At 45.9% G+C, this 21020-nt stretch overlaps 1 protein-coding gene across 12 annotated transcripts in view; it reads right to left on the bottom strand.

The window, feature by feature from the left end:
• myo18ab (myosin XVIIIA b) overlaps nt 1–21020 on the bottom strand; it is an 84025-nt gene that overhangs the window by 52704 nt on the left and 10301 nt on the right. For 7 of the 12 annotated variants that reach the window (XM_062473827.1, XM_062473826.1, XM_062473822.1 and 4 more), the window contains exons 1-5: nt 7716–7822; nt 5566–5832; nt 4845–4888; nt 1387–2829; nt 158–241 (exon numbers count right to left, since the gene is read on the bottom strand). The exons of 3 other annotated variants lie outside the window; for them this stretch is intronic. In XM_062473827.1, the coding sequence (XP_062329811.1) occupies nt 158–241; nt 1387–2829; nt 4845–4888; nt 5566–5605 (1611 nt within the window). In that variant the 5' untranslated portion in view covers nt 5606–5832; nt 7716–7822. Of the gene's footprint in view, nt 1–157; nt 242–1386; nt 2830–4844; nt 4889–5565; nt 5833–7715; nt 7823–21020 lie in introns of those variants that run through there. 2 more of the 12 variants (XM_062473823.1, XM_062473821.1) reach the window with 1 other exon arrangement.

The following is a 21020-nucleotide window of genomic DNA, read 5'->3' on the forward strand; positions in this document are numbered from 1 at the left end:
GCGCTTCTACCACAGCATAGCAAGTGACATGTAGGCTTCTTGGTTGGAGAGAGCTGAACTGTCGCCATGTCTCTCACTCACCATGGTTAAAACTACTATCACACAGCCATGCAGAAAAGTGGAGGTCATCCAACTGGTGCATGAAACATATACACACCATCTTGATTACAGTGGGGGTGCTCTTGGAAGAAATGTTCACAGAAGGAGGTTTCTCAGAGAAGAGGCGAGAGGGTGCCTTAACCTTAAAACAAACCCACGTACACACCAGTAACACGGGTCACACACACACACACGAGCAGAACCACACAGAGACACAAGTTCCCTTAGATTGAAAGTGATCCAACCATGCAGACCAAACCTCAAACCAAACCATGCTTTTCCTTTTTCAGCAGCGACATCCGTCTTCAGATATATAAAATATTTCTAACCATTTACATGGTTGAGCAAAGTCAACTTGTACTGTTTTAAAACTAACAATACACAAGCAAACGTTAGTATCCAGCAACTAAAAGAAAACTCCCACAGCCATTGTATCGGTCAAAGCCAGCTTGTGGTGGAGCTTTGGGGTAAACAAAGACCCTAGGAGGCTTGGGTAATTGCGAAAACTCGGCAAGAGGCAGTGAAGCGCCTAAGCTTTTTTACCATATCTGCCATCTGTAAAGTTTGTCGATAGTTCTGTTATCTCAGTGCCTAGCCACAGCAAGCTGCAGGGCCAGCTTTGAACTCTTATTCCAGAAAACAATGGCGCCATCGATAATTGGTTCAGCAGGGCCTCCAAGGAACCCCATGCAGACAATGACAGTGCCACATTGCACCAGTTTTTACCTTCTCTCGAAAGTCCTATTTCCAAGCCTTAATAAACAACGCTTCAGAGAGGAATGTCAGCGGGGTCTTGTTGGGCAAAGGCTGAATGGAAAACACTACTTAACTTGTTTATTTTGATAACACTCAGCAGCTTAGCTTGTCTCTGAGGAGAAGTTTGAGACAGAGAAGCTGCATTTGATGAGACTTTGTCCCCAGGAGAAGCTCAAAGTTTTAGAGAGAGACAGAGCTTGTGTGTGAGCTGGGAAACACAACAAAAGCTTCAGTCTCTTGAAATGTTGGCCTTTAAGGACAGAAAAACTTGCTTGGAGTACTGGAAAATATACATCCACTAAGGAATTTCAGAGTAATTTGGCAGCAAGAGAAATTAAAGAAACCCAGAAAGAGAAACTGGTTGACAAGTTCACAATTCAAAAGTGACATTAGTCAAAGCACACAAAGCATTGGTTAGCGTGGATATCTGATGAGTGATTGTAGTCACACGCGTGCATCTCATTGTTCGCATCCAGTTTACAAAACACAGACCAAAGTATTGTCTGTACATGCCAACTGTGGTTACCGTACCTCCGTTTTCGTCACAGGAAGTTGTTTGGGAGCAGGAATAAATCCAGGTGGGGGAGCAAAAGGGTCCGTCTTGGGAGGGGGGGGGACAAAGCCAGTGGGAGGGGAGATGGGTGTGGATTTTGGAGGACCTGCTGGCAGTGAGGGTGGTAAGGATTTGGGGACTGGGGTGGAACTTGGAGGGATTACAGTAGAAGATTTAGGTGACAGAGTTGAGCTTGAGGGAGGTGTGGCTATGGAGGTTTTAAGGGTTGGTACAAAACCTTTAGGAGGAGAGAGGGGTGAAGTTTTCGGGGCCAGTTCAGAATCTGCAGATGGGGATATGGGTGAGGATTTGGGAGGGGGCACAAAACCTACGGGAGGGGAGAGGGGTGAGGATTTGGGTGCTGGTACAAAACCTACAGGAGGGGAGAGGGGTGAGGATTTGGGTGCTGATACAAAACCTGCAGGAGGGGAGAGGGGTGAGGATTTGGGTGCTGGTACAAAACCTACAGGAGGGGAGAGGGGTGAGGATTTGGGTGCTGGTACAAAACCTGCAGGAGGGGAAAGGGTGGAGGATTTGGGTGCTGGGATGAAACCTGCTGGCGAAGAATTGGGAGGCGCAATAGTAGCAGCTGTAGTAGGGACAGAGGAAACTGGAGCCTCCCGCTTTAAGACGGGCTCTTCCTCCTTCGGCTCAGGCTTCACCTCAGAGATCTTTGGGCTGTCTTTTATATCCTCCTTCTCTTTCTTCTCCACCTGCGCAGCTTTTTCAGGCGGCTCGTCCTTGCGTGTGCGAGGGCGGGGCTCCCTGGTCCTTCCGCGCCCCATGAGGCTCGTCAAGCCTGCCGATATGTCGTCTTTGTCCTCCGTCTTGATGGTGTCATGCTTGAAGGAGAACGAGGGAACTTTGGGGCCCTTGGGTACCGAAGCTGGCGCTGCAGCCGGTTTCGGTGGTTCCATAAGCGTTTTGCTGCTTGGTGTTTGGGCGTGCCCAGTGGGACGCCTGGCATCCTCTTCCTCTGTAGGCAGCACCTTTCTCACCACACGGCGTACCACCTTTACCACCTTCTTGCGGATGAGGCCTTGGTCGTCTGTAAGGTCCGGCTGGCTGATGCTGGCGCCCGGAGGCTTGACATTTCCGTTAGCATTGCCGTTGATGGCACTACCGTTCACTGCCACGTTGTGTTTGCTTTCGCCGTTCAGCACCGGCTCTGGGCTCATGGGAGCTCGGGACGGCTCAGGACTCTTATGCCTCTCGGGCATCCTCAACTCGGGCTCCAGGCTTTTGAAGCGTTCAGGCACCTTGACAGGTGAGCGGACTCTGGGTGGTGACGGGCTGTGAACCCGTGAGCTGGGCTGTGTGGGACCCAGCGGTTGTGGGCTTTTGGCACGGAACAAGCCCTTGCCGGGGTCCAGACAAGGAACAGACTGAGCTCGGCTACTCATGCTTCCATCGCTGTCTGACTACTCACACAGTGTGGGAGACAGAGAGAGCATAGTATGAAGAGAAACCAACAAACATATACTCTCTTCACGTCTATAAAAACATTTTCAACAGCCATATACTCTATAAATAACAAGGTACACAGCTCTTGCACTTCATTTAACAGGTTATCTGTATTAAGTTTGGGTCTGCTATGTTCATCAAATTCCCCCCCTAGTGAAGCACTGGTGAAACACAAATGTAGCAGTTCAGTCCTTTTTACACAACTGTAATTGGCCAGCTATCTTTACAACAACCAATTAATCTGAATTTGTCGAGGTCTACTGACAGCAAACTTGTCCATGCATTATTAAAAGAGACTGGTTGCAACTTAATAGCCCAACTCCCTCACAGGACCTATCAGCTGTTACACTAACATCAGAGTTAACACAACAGTGCAGACCTGGAGAGATCCTTATACAGTAGAGGGTTGAATTCTACTGCAGGGTTAGAAACTTTAATTAAAAGTAATTAAAAGGGACCACAGGTTGCTGAGCAAAATCAAACCTTGCTGTCACTTCCTGCTTGGTCAGAAACATAAATCATATAATACATTTCCTGAAATGTCAGACCGTACATTGCAATCTTACAAGTCATTGACACTGATCTTCAACTGGAACAAGGGTTTGGGTAACCTTTTTGGGCAACCGTTTGGTTGCCTTGTAACATGTCAAACTACTGTACAGATTTGAACCCACATTACCTCAACGGTGATTGGTGCAATGGTAACCCCACCTAAACCTGGCTTCCCCCACTGGTTTACATGGAAGCAGTTTAAACTGTTAGTTAGGTCTACAGCACTGTGCATCCAGCCAGCTGCCACATGTCCCACCAGCTCCTGAAATAGCTCAGGGTGGGTTCATCTGACGCAAGGGAGTTGGAGACTGAGATAGCAGAGGTGTTTATGAAAGCTGACTGGACACCTCTACACTGTCCGGGCCTGCCTCGAATGAATGTCTTGTCCTTGCACAAGGCATGTGCAGACACAGTACAGAAAGTACACATACGGTACAAATACCAATGGTGAAACGTGCTTCACTTTTCTTCAACAAAAAGACACGCATCTCCCTGATCTCACACTCCCAAGCCACTAACCACTCAGCCAACCAACACACTTCATCTCACGAAGAACGTCACACTTGCATTATCTCAACCTGCAGGTCTTATCACCAAACAAACCAAGTCTGGTGTTTCAGTACAGTACACGACACTGCTCCATGAGGGCTTGGCACTTTCTGTAGTCCAAGCAGGGGGATCAGGTCCTGGGGAGAATGCCTCTGGTTTTCTGTCTGCACTGCTGCAGTGCCAACGTTAAAAACACACTGTCATTTTTCACCAAGATGTGCTTGTCTCAGCACAACAGTGCCTACAGAACCTACAATGGCGTACGCCAAGGTAAACTTCGGAGAAGAAAAAATAAGAAAAAAAGCTGCTTATTAAAGACGCAGTAACCATAAACACATTCTAAAGCAGTAGCCTATTTTGTTTTAATGTATATAAATCCGAGCATTGCCAACACGGGCAGTGTACAGATTTAAATATAGATTTGGGTAGTAACGCCTCTAATCTGAAGATAGCAGTTTGAAAGGATTCAAGTGCTTAGAAAAGCTCAGTCAATTAGAAAGTGAGATGATCACAGTTAATGCTTGAATAAGCTCTTAAATAAATACACAAACACACACTCAGCCCATTTGTAGATCCTAGGGGCCAAACACTAATACAAAGCACAGCTACAAATGCTTTTTCTTCATGAAAAACTCTCAATGAAATTACTTCTAGGATATATAAATTAACTGTAACCTTCGACTTTCCCCTTCTCTTCCCCTCAGTCATACATAGAATGCACCAAGATCCACAAAACCATAGGCTACATGAAAGGCCAAAAGGTAATGACAGCCATGTAGTGATTTCAAAGCCCAGAAACCTGTGTGCCCTTGTGTCACCTTTGTCCTTTAGGAGTTAGTGGTTCGCAAGTCAAAACAATCAGGAAACTTACACCCCCATTTGAACTCTTGGCGCCAGGCTTGGCATCTTCTTTAACCTGAAGAGTTTGATGTGGAAAGGGAACGGAGGTCAAAACCTTGGCAGTCCAAACGGTGCACTCGAAATGTAGGCTACTCACTGTACAACATGCAAACCCACACCATGCAAATAGGATATGTGGAGATCAAAATCACAAAGACTAATATTTATTTTTTTAACAGTCAATAAAAGCACCCTTGCCTTTGCAAGGCTATCATTGTATCCTGCTGACAGCCCTGGTCAAATAGGGTTGTAAATTATTTTTACCATTGATTTCCTATTCATCATTTTTTATTTTGGGCAACTGGAGGGGTCAACTTTCTGTGGACCAACTGTGCGTGTCTGAGTGTGTGTTTGTGGTCAAACTAAATGGCAGTCTTTCAGAATGGAATAATGGAACATCTTGGCATAGAATTACAAATCCATCTGACACAATATCAAGAGGCTTCTGAGGTTCTTCTACTGAGGTAACCCCACTGATATTAGATTGTGCTCACTCAATAACAGTTACTTTTAGCAGTCAAAATAGGTGTAGCTGTGCAACCGCAAACAGTCGCCATTATACAAAAAATGGCCGCTGGTTTGTAGGCGTGAGGCATGCAAGGCGTCCCAGTTTCAAAGGCACGCGCAGATGTTAAGCATAACCCCGTGTCCCCACTCGGTGCAGTGTCACGTAGAATATTAAACGGGACTTTCCTTTTGCTCCCAGAAGGAAAAGCGTGATGAGAATGCCATGCTGGCTTCTCTCCTGTCATGGGCTGAGCTGGGTGAGGGGGGAGGGGGATGGTTCAGAGACAAGGAGAGAGAGGGGGCTCGGGGGAAGGTGGAACAGACAGAGAAGTGCTTCACAGACGAATGGATGGAGAGACAGATGGGTGGATGAGTCGCAGAAATCACTGGTTCTTCCTTAAAACCAGAAGAAGAGGAATGGCTGCTTGTTGATGCTGGAGAGATGAACAACTCTGAGAGACAGAAAGTGGCAGAAGACATGGAGGGTTATAAGAGAGATCAGGAAAAAAGGGAGAGAGACTTCAACAATGACACAAAAAACACGTGACCTCAATTCAAGGAACTCATGGCACACAGACCCACAACTGTCACAGATTGGGTCATTGGGCGTAAATGTCATCATTCGTAACACGCCACCCACTCCACTTCCTAAAAGCATGTCACGGATGTGTTTACAACACTGTAAACAAACACATGTAATACAACATTCCACCTTCCAAGCATGCTCTTGCGACAAGCGGATTTCTTAAGCCGTAAACGTCTCTATGCCACAGCTGCGCATTGGAAGGTGAAAACAGGATCCTTTTAGGAAGGTTTCAATATGGAGGTTTACTATGTGAGCCCCTTCTGTTATCTCCACCTGTTTCACATGGTGTCATGTCTACCCCCTGTCCAGGCCCAGGTCCAGGCCCGTCTGTCCTCTGTAAGGAACAGCCTTGCTCCCAATCCCCCCTCCAGAACACAGGCTGGGGTCAGAGTGTGTGTGTGTGTGTGTGTGTGTGTGTGTGTGTGTGTGTGTGTGTGTGTGTGTGTGTTTGTGTGAGTGTGAGTGACTGTTATCAGTGGAGGCTTTTTTTAGAGGAGCAATGAGGATACAAGCCAACATAGTCTGGTTTGCAAGGGAGTGAATCTGGGCCACAGCAACACGCACACACACAAACAAATAGACTTCATGTCACACACAGACCTATGGGGGGCCATCTCTACCTGTAACCATTATGTTGACACCCTCAAGGTAGCAAATGTAGCTCTATCTCTAATGTTGTCCCGTGTGTTGAGAACCAACAACAGGCTGGCATATAATACAACAGAGCAACAACTCTAGGGAAAATCTAATACCCACTAAAACTAAAGTACTCTACTGTCTATGACAAAAAAGATAATAAAAAAAAAAAGATAACAATTCAAATAAAATACAAAATCAACAGGTATTCAAATAGTATACATTGGTGCAGTTATAAGGGGACTACATTATAAAATGGAATATAAATGACTTGGCTTACACTGATACAAAAATGTCAACAACAACAACAACTATTTTGAGCAACCCCTAGGCCGACCCACACACAGCCTACACATCAGATACACACACAGCCTACACATCAGATACAGACACAGCCTACACATCAGATACACACACAGCCTACACATCAGATACACACACGGGCAGCGGCTGGAAACCTAGAAGGGAAGTCCACTAACAGATGGTGTCAAGCACAGGAAATATGAATCAACTTTTCGAAAATAAACATCAACGTGTTTTACTTTTCTTTTGAACATCATTACACTAGATTAAGTTAACTTCTTTAAGATGACATAAAAAGTTTGGTAAATGAGGAAGCAGAAAGTGAAATCATTGTATTAAATGACAACCTGTGAGCTCATTAGACCTACATTCAAGTTAATGGACTGAAAGTAAGAAACCACTGAGCTAACTGGAAACTCAATTTTCCATCAGTTGAAAGGCTACAACAAAAAGCTCCCTTCAACATTTAGGCTATTTCAACAAGCGCCCGCAAAAGTAGTGCCAACCCAAAACAACTTCTCCCTCCACGCCCTTGATTCAAATACCGACAAGTTCAGGTATATGGAAGAAAGTGGTTCAAACTAAACCTGGCTGTTAGCATACAGAAGCTAGCAAAAGTACCATGAAGTACCATGGCTAGCAGGCCCCCTTCACTCAGAGTAGTCAGCACTAAAAATAGTGGCATCAGCCATGGGGCCCAGTGGAGACACACTTAGGCCAATGCACTTAGCTCACAGATTCCTCCAGTGAAGGCACAAAGAAAACCAAATGACTACCCTAGAAAACTAAATTACACCCTTTATATTTTACCTGCTATCCCCTGCACAGGAGGGGGTGGGGCAGTCTAAGTTTGTTCCTTGTAGATCCAACACAACCTAATTGAAGTAAGTCCGAGGCGAGACCAAAGCAGAGTGAGCAAATGAGCCGGTAGACTAACGTCACACACACTTGATGTGTGTGGAGGGGGCACAAAGGAGCGCAGGATCACATTTGATAGGCTAGCTATTCCTGACAACCAACAGATAGACGAGGGCTGGGACAGCTGTCGCGATATGAGAGTCTAGGCTGGGTTAAAAATAGGGCCCCCAGGCCCCCCACCCCTAGCACTCCCACCCGCAAGAATTCAGACCAGCAGGCCAGCCAGCAAACCCTCTGCTGCTGCCTTGTCCTGTCAGCTGCTCAGATGGAGTGTCAGTTTCTATGTGTGTGTGTGTGTGCGCAAGGGTGTGAGCCTAAGTGTGTGTGTGTGTGTGTGTGTGTGTGTCTGTGTGTGTGTGTGTGTGTGTGCGAAAGCCAATGTGTGTGTCAATGACAGTAGCAAAATTAAGGCAAGCTAAAAGTTACCTGGTTCCAGAGGTTTCTGTTAGTATTGGAGCTTGTGGAGACCTGCATCCTTTCGCGGGTGAGTTGCAACCGAGAGTGACACGTTGAGTGAGATACAGGGGAAATGGAAAAGAGAAACAGGGGTACGATAACACTAAAACAGGAAGTTGCGAGCTCAGACCTGGTCCGTTCCTCACAAAAGAAGGCTGCGGTATGGCTGCACTGCTTTATGGGTAAACTACAGTGGCTCTGTTCAGCCTCTCTTCAATCCTCCCTTTAGATCAATGCTACATGCTGAAGGAAGGAAAAGCATGTGCTGAACTAGCTGATGCCAATCAAACCTGATGAAATCCTGATGGTAGTTCCTCTTTCTCTCTACATAGCTCTCAGATAGAACCAACCCTTAAACACTGTATGAATTTCCTTTGAGATTAACAAAGTGAATTGAATTAAACTAAAATTCAGTTCATGCCATACAACACATTACTTGTTCTGAAAAATCTTGTTTATACTAATAGGCCTCCTTTCTAATAACAAATTAATTGTAGCTACTTTGAGAGAACATTGTGTGACATTGCATAAGCTGCTTCAACACCAACAGAAACAAATCATTCAATGCAATTATCCTGTCACACAATAAAAACACAAGCCCGAGGCTACACATTGTTGCATCAACTGCCAACTCAAACATCACCGCTAGAGGGTGACTAGAGCTCCACCATAGCTACGAAAAAGAAAATGTGCATTGTGCATTTCCCATACACAAGAGGGAGCCATAAGACTAGATTTGACTCTCCCTACTAGCACAAAGCCCTTTCTGTATTCTGTCATGTAAACAAATCGTTATCACTTTCTAGCGGATGACCAGGATATATCGGGTCAAACACAGCATATGGACCACAGCATGTCTTCAACAAAGCAATTGTTGGATCCCATTTACAGTGAGAGCGGTTAGGTTAAGGAAAATATGTATTGTGGTGGAGAGGGTGGGGAGGGTGATTCGAGAGGGCCAGGCCAGGAGGGAGTGGCAGTGGGGTAGAGGGTGGATGCAAAAGACTGCTTTAAGAACACGAAGCTCTGGAAAGGTTGTGATGTAATAGGGTGTGCATGTGTGTGTGTGTGTGTGTGTCTTACCATTCCCAAGCCATATAATTGCCATGATATCAGAATAACTACTGAGAGAATCACTGGCAGATGGTGGGCAGGCATGTCTACGATGCTCTTCAAAAATGATGCAGCTACTGCTGCATGCACGCCAAGAGCATGATCCATAAAGAATGTACGGTATGAGGGTTTCACTAGAGCAGACTGAAAAACAAATGATGGTATCCAACTAATGCTAACATCACCTGCCCAAAACCTGCTGTGTGATAGCTACCCAACGCCAACAATCACACTATAATAACTACCGTGTTTTGATGCAGAAAGATATTGCAGTGTTAATAGGCTAGTGTATGGGGCTTTATGGAAGAGAATAGGTAAAAATTGGGACGGCTGGTTTAGGGGAAAATTAAACCACATGGCAAGTGGAGCGTGGCCAACTGTGTGCACACACACACAGCGGGACTGCTTCCTCTCTTTCACCGCTGCCCACCCCAGACATGGCGAGCCAAGTTGGGGCGGAAATACCTTGAGACCCCCTCTGGCCTCCATCCTTCAAGCAGTCTGGAGTTTGCCCCACTCACCCAAAAAGTTTTCACTTTGAATTACATTTTCATTCTTTTCATTCTTTTAAGCAAACGCATTTTTACATATGAATAAAAAGTATCTGACAGACAGCTAGGCCGACTGCTGCCTTAACTTGTGTGTTTGCGGCCGTCTGTCTGTCTACATGTCGTCTTTGGTTGTGCACACACTGTCTACATACTTAAAGACCTTTGGTCAAGCGATACAGGCTACTTATCAACAGGCTGTCTACCAGTCAGTCTACTACCCACTCTAAGTCTGTCTACCCCCTAGTCTAACAGTCTGTCTAGGTTTGATGATTTGTTCTTTATTGTTCACCATTTTGTTCAGGTCAGTACCATAAAAACAGATTCATTTAAGACATTAAATAAATCAAATAAACGCCCCAGTACAAAACACTACAGTACCAAACAAAACAAAACAGGAGGTATGATTCTAAAAGCAGCCCCCCCAAAAATTACAAAAACCAATGTTTTCTACCAGTTCTGGGTAATGTTTGTGCGGGATCTTAGCACAGCAGGTCCAGTTCATCCAGGTGGAGGGGGAGAGAGGGTTCTGGAGTGTTTGTTGAGAAGCTTAATAGCAGAGGAGATGAAGCTGGAGGGGAGAATCACTACCACCCAGTCTACCAGACATTAGAGTCTGGTCTTTGATGTGCTGAAAGTAGCAGGAGATAAGAAGTATGATGAGGAACCAAGACAAAGAGTGGAGGTTCTGTCTAAAGACAATAATGCTGTGGCAGAACTACTGGGCTTACCCCTCTGTCCTGAATCTGTCTCTGTTGTGTCTCCTGCTCTGACTGACTGTCTGGAACTACATCTGTGGGCTATCACATGTTCATAATACAAGTGTTTAAGTCAGCCTGCACATACAAGGCAGCCATCCAGCCAGATCAGACAGACAGACAGACAGAATGAACAGGCTTACAGTCATTAGAAACATTGTGGTGAATACAGTACAGAACAACAGTTACACATTAAATGCTTGCACTCTAAAGCTATAAAGGTAATCAGTGTTTCAGGGTTGTCCTTAAACAACTATTAAATTCACACCAGGCTATGACAAGGGAGTGTAACAGCCAAACACCACAGTGAGAAAATTAATTCCTTGACAACTTGTGACATTCCAGTAAAACTAATTCCACATGGACAGCATGCTGTCCCATGGCCTGACAGATGCTGATGGTATTAAAGTCCAGTAGCATTCATTCATTCAGATTATTTTCCCCCACAGACCCCCTTCCCACACACACAAATCTAACCTGAGAGATGGAGCATTAGATGAAAGCCATAGGGTTGGAATTTAATTCCATACCCATTCCTTAATTGAATTGGACCTGGAGGTTGTTCAGAGTGGGGCAGTGGCATTCTGCTGTGGCTTCAGAACAGAATGTCATACACCATTCTAAGACCTATTTTGGTACAGTATGGAGGAAAATTCCAGTTAGACCTCTTAACACAAACACAATTTATGTAAAGAGTCAAAACCTAAACAAACACAAAGTTATTATCGAGGATAATTACGCTCACATAGCGATACCAATGCTGGCAGTGTTACTACAGTACTGTATCACAGTATAAACATTGATAAGGCAAAGTATGCTCCAGACCTGGTGGATGGAGGATGTGTCTAAAATCTCACAAACACAGGGACTGATGCCAACAACTGCGGAAGCCATTACAGTAGCACATAACATGATTACTCACAAACACCAGGCTTAATCCTGGCCTAGGCCACAAGCATGAAATGAGGTTTCCCAGCTCCAGCACTCAAATGTCTGGGTGAAACATGACCAAAATCCATAGGCCTGCCACTGTGATAGATGCGTCCTGGTAAATACATTCACACACAAATATACTGAACTACACACCACATACAGAAATTGGTGAGTCCAAATGAGTACCTTAAAGTAAAGTAGGTGTCCATATTGGGAGCACAGAAGGTGCATGGGGCAGGTTCTGTGAGAAGAACTCCTTGAAACGGGCAGCTTGGTCCTTCTGGAGATCCTGTTCACTATCTGTCCAACCAAGACTAGACAATGGAGCATCCCTCGTGGCCCGGACCACTCCCTATGGATAAACCGTGTAGCCTTCTCTGGGTAGTACAGTAAGTGACTTCAAATAACCAAGTACGTAAGAGAGGGCTCTCATTGGCTCTCTTGGCTGTGGTGGATGCTGAGGGTGCTTGTTAAACCATGGCTGTGCCTCTTAGCAGTGATCTCTTATCTAAGGGTCTATTTGGCTGCATCTCATCTTGTGGTACTACAGTGCAATGATGTCCTCATTTAAACCAAGCCTCCAGGCAGGCGAGGTCACACACACGAAAGCTGACAGTCAAATGTCCAAAAGCTTCCATCAAACTCAGAAACGCAGTGATTATTAAAGTATTGTTATTGTTGAGAACGAAATCTGTGTGTTCTGTAAACACACACATGCCAACCAAATTCTGGCCACTCTCCTCTGTTCGGGGGGTGGGGGTTGGGGCAGGGATTTGCGGCGTTGCAGTCTGAGTACAGTACACTTCGGTTCACATCCCCTGGCATGGCCAGCAGAGTGATAGCATCTCTCTCGAGTCCCTCACACAATGACAGGCTGTCTGGACTCACATTCAGTCTGTGTAAGAGCAGCATGGACACGGATGTGGACAATGTTGTGAGGGGACAGCGAGCGATTGGAGGGCGAAACGAGACAGAAGAAAGAGAGAGGGGGGCAGAGGGAAAGAGTGGGACAAAGACAGTGATATATATATAGGGAGAAAGAGAGAGAGAGAGCAAATAGGACAGAGGAAGATGAAGAGTGAGAGATATCGGTGGTGTCTTTCCCTCAGCTACGAAGCATGCTAAACCTGAAAAAGGCTAATAATTCATTAGAGACAATGTAAGTGAATGCTATCTCCAACTGAAAAGGGGGTCAAGATGGCTGAGCGGTTAGGGAGTCGGGCTATTAATCAGAAGGTTGTTGGTTTGATTCCCGGTGGCCAAATGACGTTGTGTCCTTGGTCAAGGCACTTCACCCTACTTGCCTCGGGGAGAATATCCCTGTACTTACTGTAAGTCGTTCTGGATAAGAGCGTCTGCTAAATGACTAAATGTAAATGTAAGATACATGGCCTATTTCAGACATCAGAAACCCTTTTCCGCCCTTTGACTACTCAGCACTCCACAGTTCAGTGTAATACAGTTAGGATGCAGAACTAATGGCTACTTTTGCCTATCACCGTGGTGAGACCACTTAGCTTACATTTAGCCCCCCCAAATCCTCATGGTCCCTTATTGAATTAGATATTGTCACACACAGACCCAATGTTCAAGACCTAAGCCAGTATTAGAGAGGCATACAGTTATAATGCTTGGCTGCTCCCTTGAGGGGAAGAGGTTACCAGGGCAACTGTGCAACTCTAGAAGGACAAAAAAAAGGACAAAAAAAGGAAGGACAAATCTGTAAACTGTAGTGATGTATGAATACACTGAGCATGTGAAGCCTGCCATGATGTTGGAGGCAGACAGTGGATGTTGGGGGAGACCCTGAGGCGTGGAGAGGGAACATGCTTGAGCGAGCCCCATCATGTTGCCTCGCTGCTCTATGGTGGCAGATCTGGGTCAGTGTTACAAACACAGCCCCTCTGCTACACAAGCACACATCCACAGTATGGGATTAAAAACACACCAGACTAACAATCTTTCATTGGTAGAGATCTATATGCATGTATTTTATACACACTCCTCTTCTCACGCTCTGTGCAATTTCTCCCCAGTGGATCAATAAAGTACGACTTTGCTATGTTGAAAGAAGTTAAAGGTCATATCACAAAGTGATTAAAAAGTCAAACCCTAACACTAAGAATTGTCTCTTATTCTGAATATGCCAGGTTGTCAAAAAGACACCAAGAAGGAGGGCTTGAAACACAAAACCAGACTGAATCTGAGAGTGTGAGGTCTGATGGGCCAGACAGGCAGGAAGTGTGAGGTCTGATGGGCCAGACAGGCAGGAAGTGTGAGGTCTGATGGGCCAGACAGGCAGGAAGTGTGAGGTCTGATGGGCCAGACAGGCAGGAAGTGTGAGGTCTGATGGGCCAGACAGGCAGGAAGTGTGAGGTCTGATGGGCCAGACAGGCAGGAAGTGTGAGGTCTGATGGGCCAGACAGGCAGGAAGTGTGAGGTCTGATGGGCCAGACAGGCAGGAAGTGTGAGGTCTGATGGGCCAGACAGGCAGGAAGTGTGAGGTCTGATGGGCCAGACAGGCAGGAAGTGTGAGGTCTGATGGGCCAGACAGGCAGGAAGGCAGACACAGGAACACACACACAGATATAGACACAAACAGACAGACATGGGGAGGGCAAAAAATTGCTGGCCTGTCAAAGTTGACGCCCTCCAGACCTTCCTCTCACTGCGTATCTTAATCATGTCTAAGTAACAAAAGAAAGAAAATGTAACTGTGAAATGAAGAAAGCCATCTCAGATTCAAATTCATACTCCACGCTAGCAAACACAACAGCCAGAAACAAATAAAACTGTACTTGAACTGCTGCAGATTTGCTGAAAGAATGCTTTCATGTTAAAGTACATTTGGTACAGTAATATTCGCGGGTGCCCAGTGACAGTTGGTGACAGTTTGAGACAGTTGATAATGGCTAACAGCTGAAATTGACACAGGTCTTATCAGCAAAGCACTGTAGTCTCCCAGCTGGTCCTCTTCTCTTTCCTCTGTCTCAATCAAACCCCAAACCAGCCCTATATCCAGGGCCACAAGCACTGTTTGTTTCTTTAGCAGGCTAATTCTATCTAGCTGCTATAATCTCTGTGGAATGCATTGGCGAACACGGACGCTTTTCTACACAGCCCCGGGGATTTGGTCGTAGTCTCTGACCTCATATGGTGGGTGAACGGTTATGGGTCAGAGGAGCCAATGGGAGCTTGTACAGTATGGTCAGCCCTGTGTGTTGGTCAATACCTCTACAAGCTACCATACCAGGGGTGTTATGGTGGATGCCTACTGATTGATTGAATCACGGGTTGGGGGGAGATGGTGCCTGCAGATATTCTATTTTGTACGGCTAGCTGTGGACACTGTATATTGCATCAACCTGTACATGACCATTACAACTGTGTCACTTATCAGCGAAGATCGCCCACCAGCTTCACAAACAGGTATTCAGATAACAGTTTTGTGAGCAGACAAACCTTCGTCTGTGTCTGAGAAAAGTTTTTTCTCTGGTCATGGTCTACTGGAGATAAGTGAATGTGTAGATGAGTTCAGTCTACGTATTAACTCTCCCAGAAGCCTGAGTGCAGTACCTCCTAACAAAGTGTTACTGACTGGTCCATAAAAAAAAGTTTACAAATGGAAGAAACATCCTTAGTACAAAGCTACTTTTCTGCACATGATGTTTATGATTCTCAGGAATGCACACACGTTCCCATGATTCTGGCTGGAGGCCATTAAGACAGCCGAGTTATAACTGCTTATAGCTATTAATAGCTTAGCTGGAAGGCTTCTCATGTCCCCCGTAATGGAGAAGCCAATGACTTGATTGATTGTTATGGCTTGTCCGACAGAACATGTGTACTTGAGTACAGAGGTTACTGGTTTGTTTAACTTAGCAGTGCAATATTGCACAAGGATATGGAGAGGAAATGAGAGACAGGGTAAAGGCAGATACACACACACAGGGTATCTCAACATCCCAGTGGTAGATCTGACCTCAATATGCTGTCAGAAAGGCCCCAAAGATGAGCGAACACAAACCCACACACACACACCCCTGAAGTAATGCCTTCACGCACACTCCATGGCTAAATAAACCATGACGTGAGTACAGGTCCCCACCCTGTGCAATTATTGCTTCCAAATACCAAACCGTTTTTGATAATGGTTTTTAGGGCATGGCACTTTGTGACACAGGGAACATACAAACAGTAGTTTTAACTGTCGTTCCAGCCCCAAAAAATTGTTTCTTCTCACAACAAGAGTGTGTTTTGCCCACATGGAAGCAGTACGTAACAGGTACTGGCACTGAGAAGACTTGGCTCAGGCAAGTTTGTGTGTGTGTGTGTGTGTGTGTGTGTGTGTCAACGTTACCGGACTGATGGTATCCACTGAAAGAAAACCCAGTGGTGCGCTCCCTGGACCTGCTCCTGCAGCATCAGGAGGGCCTCCTTGGTTATAGCAGTTACCAAATAAACAGCGCAGGGCCAAAGTTTGTTGCTTTTAAAACTGTGGGGGGTTCACTCCAGTCGAGCGCTTTGCAGGGGCCAGCTGGCCTGTGTACCTTTGAGGTGTATTTGGTCTCTTCAAGGGAGTTCTAGAGGGGGGTGAGTGTGTGTGTGTGTGTGTATACGTGCAAGGTAAATACAAGACCGGGGCCCGTTACTTCCATGCTACAGGGGAAGTGACACAGTCAGTTGCTGTGACTTCTAAACCTCCCAGCTTCATTATCCCAAAGAGACCCATGAAAACAGGAAGAAGACGAGCCAGTCACCCCTGGAGCCCTGAATGGTAGGAGATGGCTGCTTCCTGTCTTAAATTACATGGTAATTGGCTGGGGTACACCAAAAATAAAAAGGTCGAAGACCTTCTTAATCATCCTATCATTCTTGTTTTTAATAGTGTCATGCTGTGACAATCTTTAGCTGATAAATCCGTCCAACACAAAGCCTTCCCACGAAGCAGCCAATGATCTGATTGAATCTAACTAACTCTCCAGTCAGTTTGAGCGACGTAATCCGCTACAGATCACATTCCAGATGGAGACACAAGAAGTGTGTACCCATGGAAATCGTTCAGAGGCAAGCCGCTCCTATAGAGACGACAGCAGACTCTTGCTGTTGTGCTGTGTCATGCTCCCTGAATGGAGAAAGGGGAGATGCTAGCTAGCAAGAGCTAGCCGGCGTGCTGCATAGTGAGGCGCCTACTGAGAAGCACTTTATTGGCAGCATCAGAAGATGAGGACAACAGACAGGCAACCACACCGTAGCTGCAAAAGAGCCTGAGCTTTGACAGTTAGAGATTAAGCATTCAAAATGTCTTCTTCTGCCTCTGTCTTTCTGCTTTGTCATCTCTTGTCCTTCCTCTCAACCCTTTACTCTGCTCGGGTCTATTTCAACTTCGGCTCACATCCCTCCGTCTAAGATTAAACCCAATTAGGCCCGTCCATTTTTCTTTGTCTGCGATTCCACCTGCTCATCTCTCTCTGTCTACTCTGTCTACTCATGGCTAGCTTCTCCATTATTCAGCCTGCCGGCAGCGCCGCTATAAATTATTCAGAGGAAGGCGAGGGGATAACACGCACACACAGAGCGCACACAGCTGCACTGTCGGACACTCGGCCAATGATGAAGTCAGAGGGAGGCTTCCTGGCAACCCACAGGAAAAAAAACACATGGCACACCAGAAAGTGGCTTGCATGGCCATTGTGCCCCCCAGGGTATAAAAAGAATTTCCACCAAACAAACCAGTTTAAGGAGCCGTTATTGGTAATGGGGTGGTGAGATGAGTGTGACTGTAAATAGGCTATTTAAATTGTTTTCCCTCGTCCTGCTTTCCCTCCATTGGCATGTGGGAAAATGGCTGTTTTCAAAAGTGTCAGAATATCGTGAACTACCATGGATACATGGTTATTGCTATATATTACAAAAAGGCAGGAGGGATTGTATGGCAACAGCATATTCTCAGTAGTTATGAATTTGTGTCCGCAAGGTAATTAGAAGGAGCCTCAGCAACACCTGATGTTTTTTTTACATTTTGTCCGGGGCTTAATTTTCTCTGCTAGATGCATGTTGTTATGGAAACTAAATTACCGTCAGCCTCCACCTTCCCTCCCGAAAAAGCACTACAGTACAACCGCTAAGTCAGCTCCTCTGTCAGGGGCTTTCTCTGTGAGCAGAGGCTGTGGTGCAGAGGCTGTGGTGCAGCAGGAGGGTACAGTGCCAAACCTCACTGGTGGCTAGGAATGCTAAAAAAGGTAAAAATGCTGGAGAATGAATGGCATGTGTGGGTGGACAAGCGGATAAACACACAGACAGTCCTCCCCCCCCCCCCCCCCCATCCAGACCTCAGGCCTCACCAAGGCAGCACCGTGTTTGCTTTAGAGCTGCCTCCTCCATCTCTGGTTGCTTCCAGTACCCAGAGAGCTGCATTTAAGAGCACCGCCTGCTCCAGACACGTTCCTCACAGTGTTTTGAGTGCCACACTGCTGCAAATTGTGACTTGGGGTTTTAGACAAGTCACGCAAGCAGCGATTACAGAGTCAAGTACAGTTCAAACTACAGTTGGAATGGAATGTAGGCAGATGTCAACTCAGATAACAGTGGAGAAAACCTTTTAGTGTAGGGGTTCCAACTGGAGCCTCTACAAACTGAATAGGACTACTGTACCATGTTGACAAAAAATACAGCTACTGTCACAGCATTCAAACATGACATGACTACACCCTGATCCCAGAACATTTCAGTCAAGATCACTGGACATAAATCACAACCTCATTGAGGAGAGAAGACAGATCTAGGACAGACTTAGCCATCATCTATGTGATCTTCATGCCTGTTTTTATTAAGGAAAGTCTCAAAGACAGGTCAGAGGCTGGCCATGGGGGAACAGATCTGCTCCAGGATGAGGATCAGTGCGGCATAAAACAACCAGCTGCACCTTCCCTGAGACCTGCACAGTCATGGCAGCAGCAGTTTAAAAATGCAGTCAGGAGGATGGCCAAGTCAAGTCATGTCAGTAACATCTTGTGTATTAATGAGTTGTGACAGGCATGCATGAAGAAATGCAAGGCGAGGTGTCTTCGTCATTGGTAATAATTGAGATGATTCATGTTGTGTGATAGTACTTTCGCAATGGCAATTATCAGTCACCAAGCCTCACTGGAAAGTAGAACACATATTTGAAACTGTTGAAGAGGAGAGTAACGCCTGTCTGCATATGAAATTCACAGCCGGATAATTATCTTTACTTCAAAACACTGTGGCTAACACCTCAGCATGCTAAGCTGTAAAAGCTAAAGTAGACCAGCACAGGTCTTGCTGTTACCTGTAAGGCTGCTAGCTGTGTCTATCCAAACACAGCCCCTGTTAATCCAGACCCTATAATCCCTTGCTGTGAAAAACCCTGGATTATCTCCCAGCATGGCATCACATTGAGGGTGAGCAGAACATCTGTCAGAGCCTTGAAGTAGCTAGTTATGCTGGGTTATGAAGAGGGAGGGGGGGGGGATTATTTGAAGTGGGGGTTGGGGTAACCCTCTTGGGTGGTACATTTAACACTAGGCTCTTATGCTCTTTAGGGTGGATGGTTTGTAGAGGATGTTTGCGGTTCTGTCAGTCCATTGTCGGTGTACCGGTTCCTCTGTGTGTCTGTGTCTGTGTCTGTGTCTGTGTCTGTGTCTGTGTCTGTGTCTGTGTCTGTGTCTGTGTCTGTGTCTGTGTCTGTGTCTGTGTCTGTGTCTGTGTCTGTGTCTGTGTCTGTGTCTGTGCCTGTGCCTGTGCCTGTGCCTGTGCCTGTGCGTGTGTGTGTATGTGTGTGAGAGAGTGAGGGCTACACTAACTGACTTTCCCATTACTCAATCCATCCCTATCACATTCCTATCGCCAGTTCTGTCTATGCCAGGGTATGGGTCTGCAAGCCCTCACACACCCCCAGGACAAAAGACCAGATCATTGCTTCATGTGATCTGAACTGGCATGGGTTTCTCTGCTGAACAGATACGACTGATTCACAACACAAATCTCCCATAGGCTTCTCATTTGTTTCCAGGAAGGAGTAGAGATTGAGGATTAGAGCTTTGTGGTAAGGTCTACACCCTCTGAGCACTAAAAGTCTACCTTCTTTTGCAGATTCCACTTATTGCTGCCATTGGGTTGTTTTAGACATTCTAACTGAGATGCATTCAAATGACCAGCAAACAAACAACTCAGAGTTTATAGTACAAGCATCATGGAATCTCACAGACCTGTGGCAGACAATTTTACGTTTGAATGTTACAGATGCCCATCAGATACTACTACAAATACAAGAGGAAGTACGAGGAAGATGAACAAAAAAAGAAAAATGGATGGACGAAGAAAAGAAAAAGAGACAGACAAATGTTTCCACTGGGATATTCAGAGGGGGAATTACAAGAGCCAAACGTCAACATGCTTAATCTGTAACAGCAACGAATGTACAGCTAGAGTGTAACAATATGCGGACGCATCAGGAATCGGAGGAATCCAGCCTTAATACCCGACCCCAACCACAATCTCTATATATGGGACCACGCTGAGTTGGGGGGAAATTCAACCCAATTCCGCCCGGAGACAAAAAACATTCCATTCTTTTACTCAAGAGTTTTCTATTCCCAGGAACGAAGGCAATGTTAATTTGAGTTACAAAATGTGTTTGTTAGACTTAAAACAAATCAGGCTTGTCTGGTAGGGGAGTGTGAGTCATGCCATCTGTGTGGGGCGGGAGGTCCAATACACATGTACACACACACGGCCATCTCTCGCATATTTAAAATAAAACGAGAGGCCACCATGTCTCATCCATCACGGCAACCCATCTTTCTCTTTCCCTCCAATGGCTTTTGTCTTCATTCCCTTTTCTGTCGTATTTTCCTTTATCCGTCTCTCCCTCACTCTCCTCATTGCCCCCCCATCACATGTCCCTCTCTCCCACACTTTTGGAGAACTAAAGTAGCAGTCTGTGGGCCTCACCCTCCCATGCACGGAAGAGGGGAATGCCACAAGCACTGAGAAGTCTTTCTGTGTGTGCCTGGAATGAAGGCCTTGTCCTGTGGAGAAGAGGGGGAATTGGGTAGACACATGCGACACATTGGCAAATGTTCATGACCCCCGTGGGGGTCTTAAAGGGGGCACTGTCTAACGCCTCTCTCTCGGGTATGAGGAGCCAGACTGTAGCAGGAAGCCTGAGTAAATCAGAAGGTCTACAGGATAAAACTGGGGGTGATAGACAAAGGTCTCTGACAAAGCCCATAGTCAAAATCCAGGGTCGCTTCGGTAGACACCAACTACTGTCATTTAAATTGAGTATCGTAATATCAAACGAGGAGATGGAAAATGTGTTTGTGTGTTTGAAAGAGAGAGAGAGTACAGGAGCATGCGCACAA

This window comes from Osmerus eperlanus, chromosome 11 (assembly GCF_963692335.1).
Source record: "Osmerus eperlanus chromosome 11, fOsmEpe2.1, whole genome shotgun sequence".
Lineage (NCBI taxonomy): Eukaryota > Metazoa > Chordata > Actinopteri > Osmeriformes > Osmeridae > Osmerus > Osmerus eperlanus.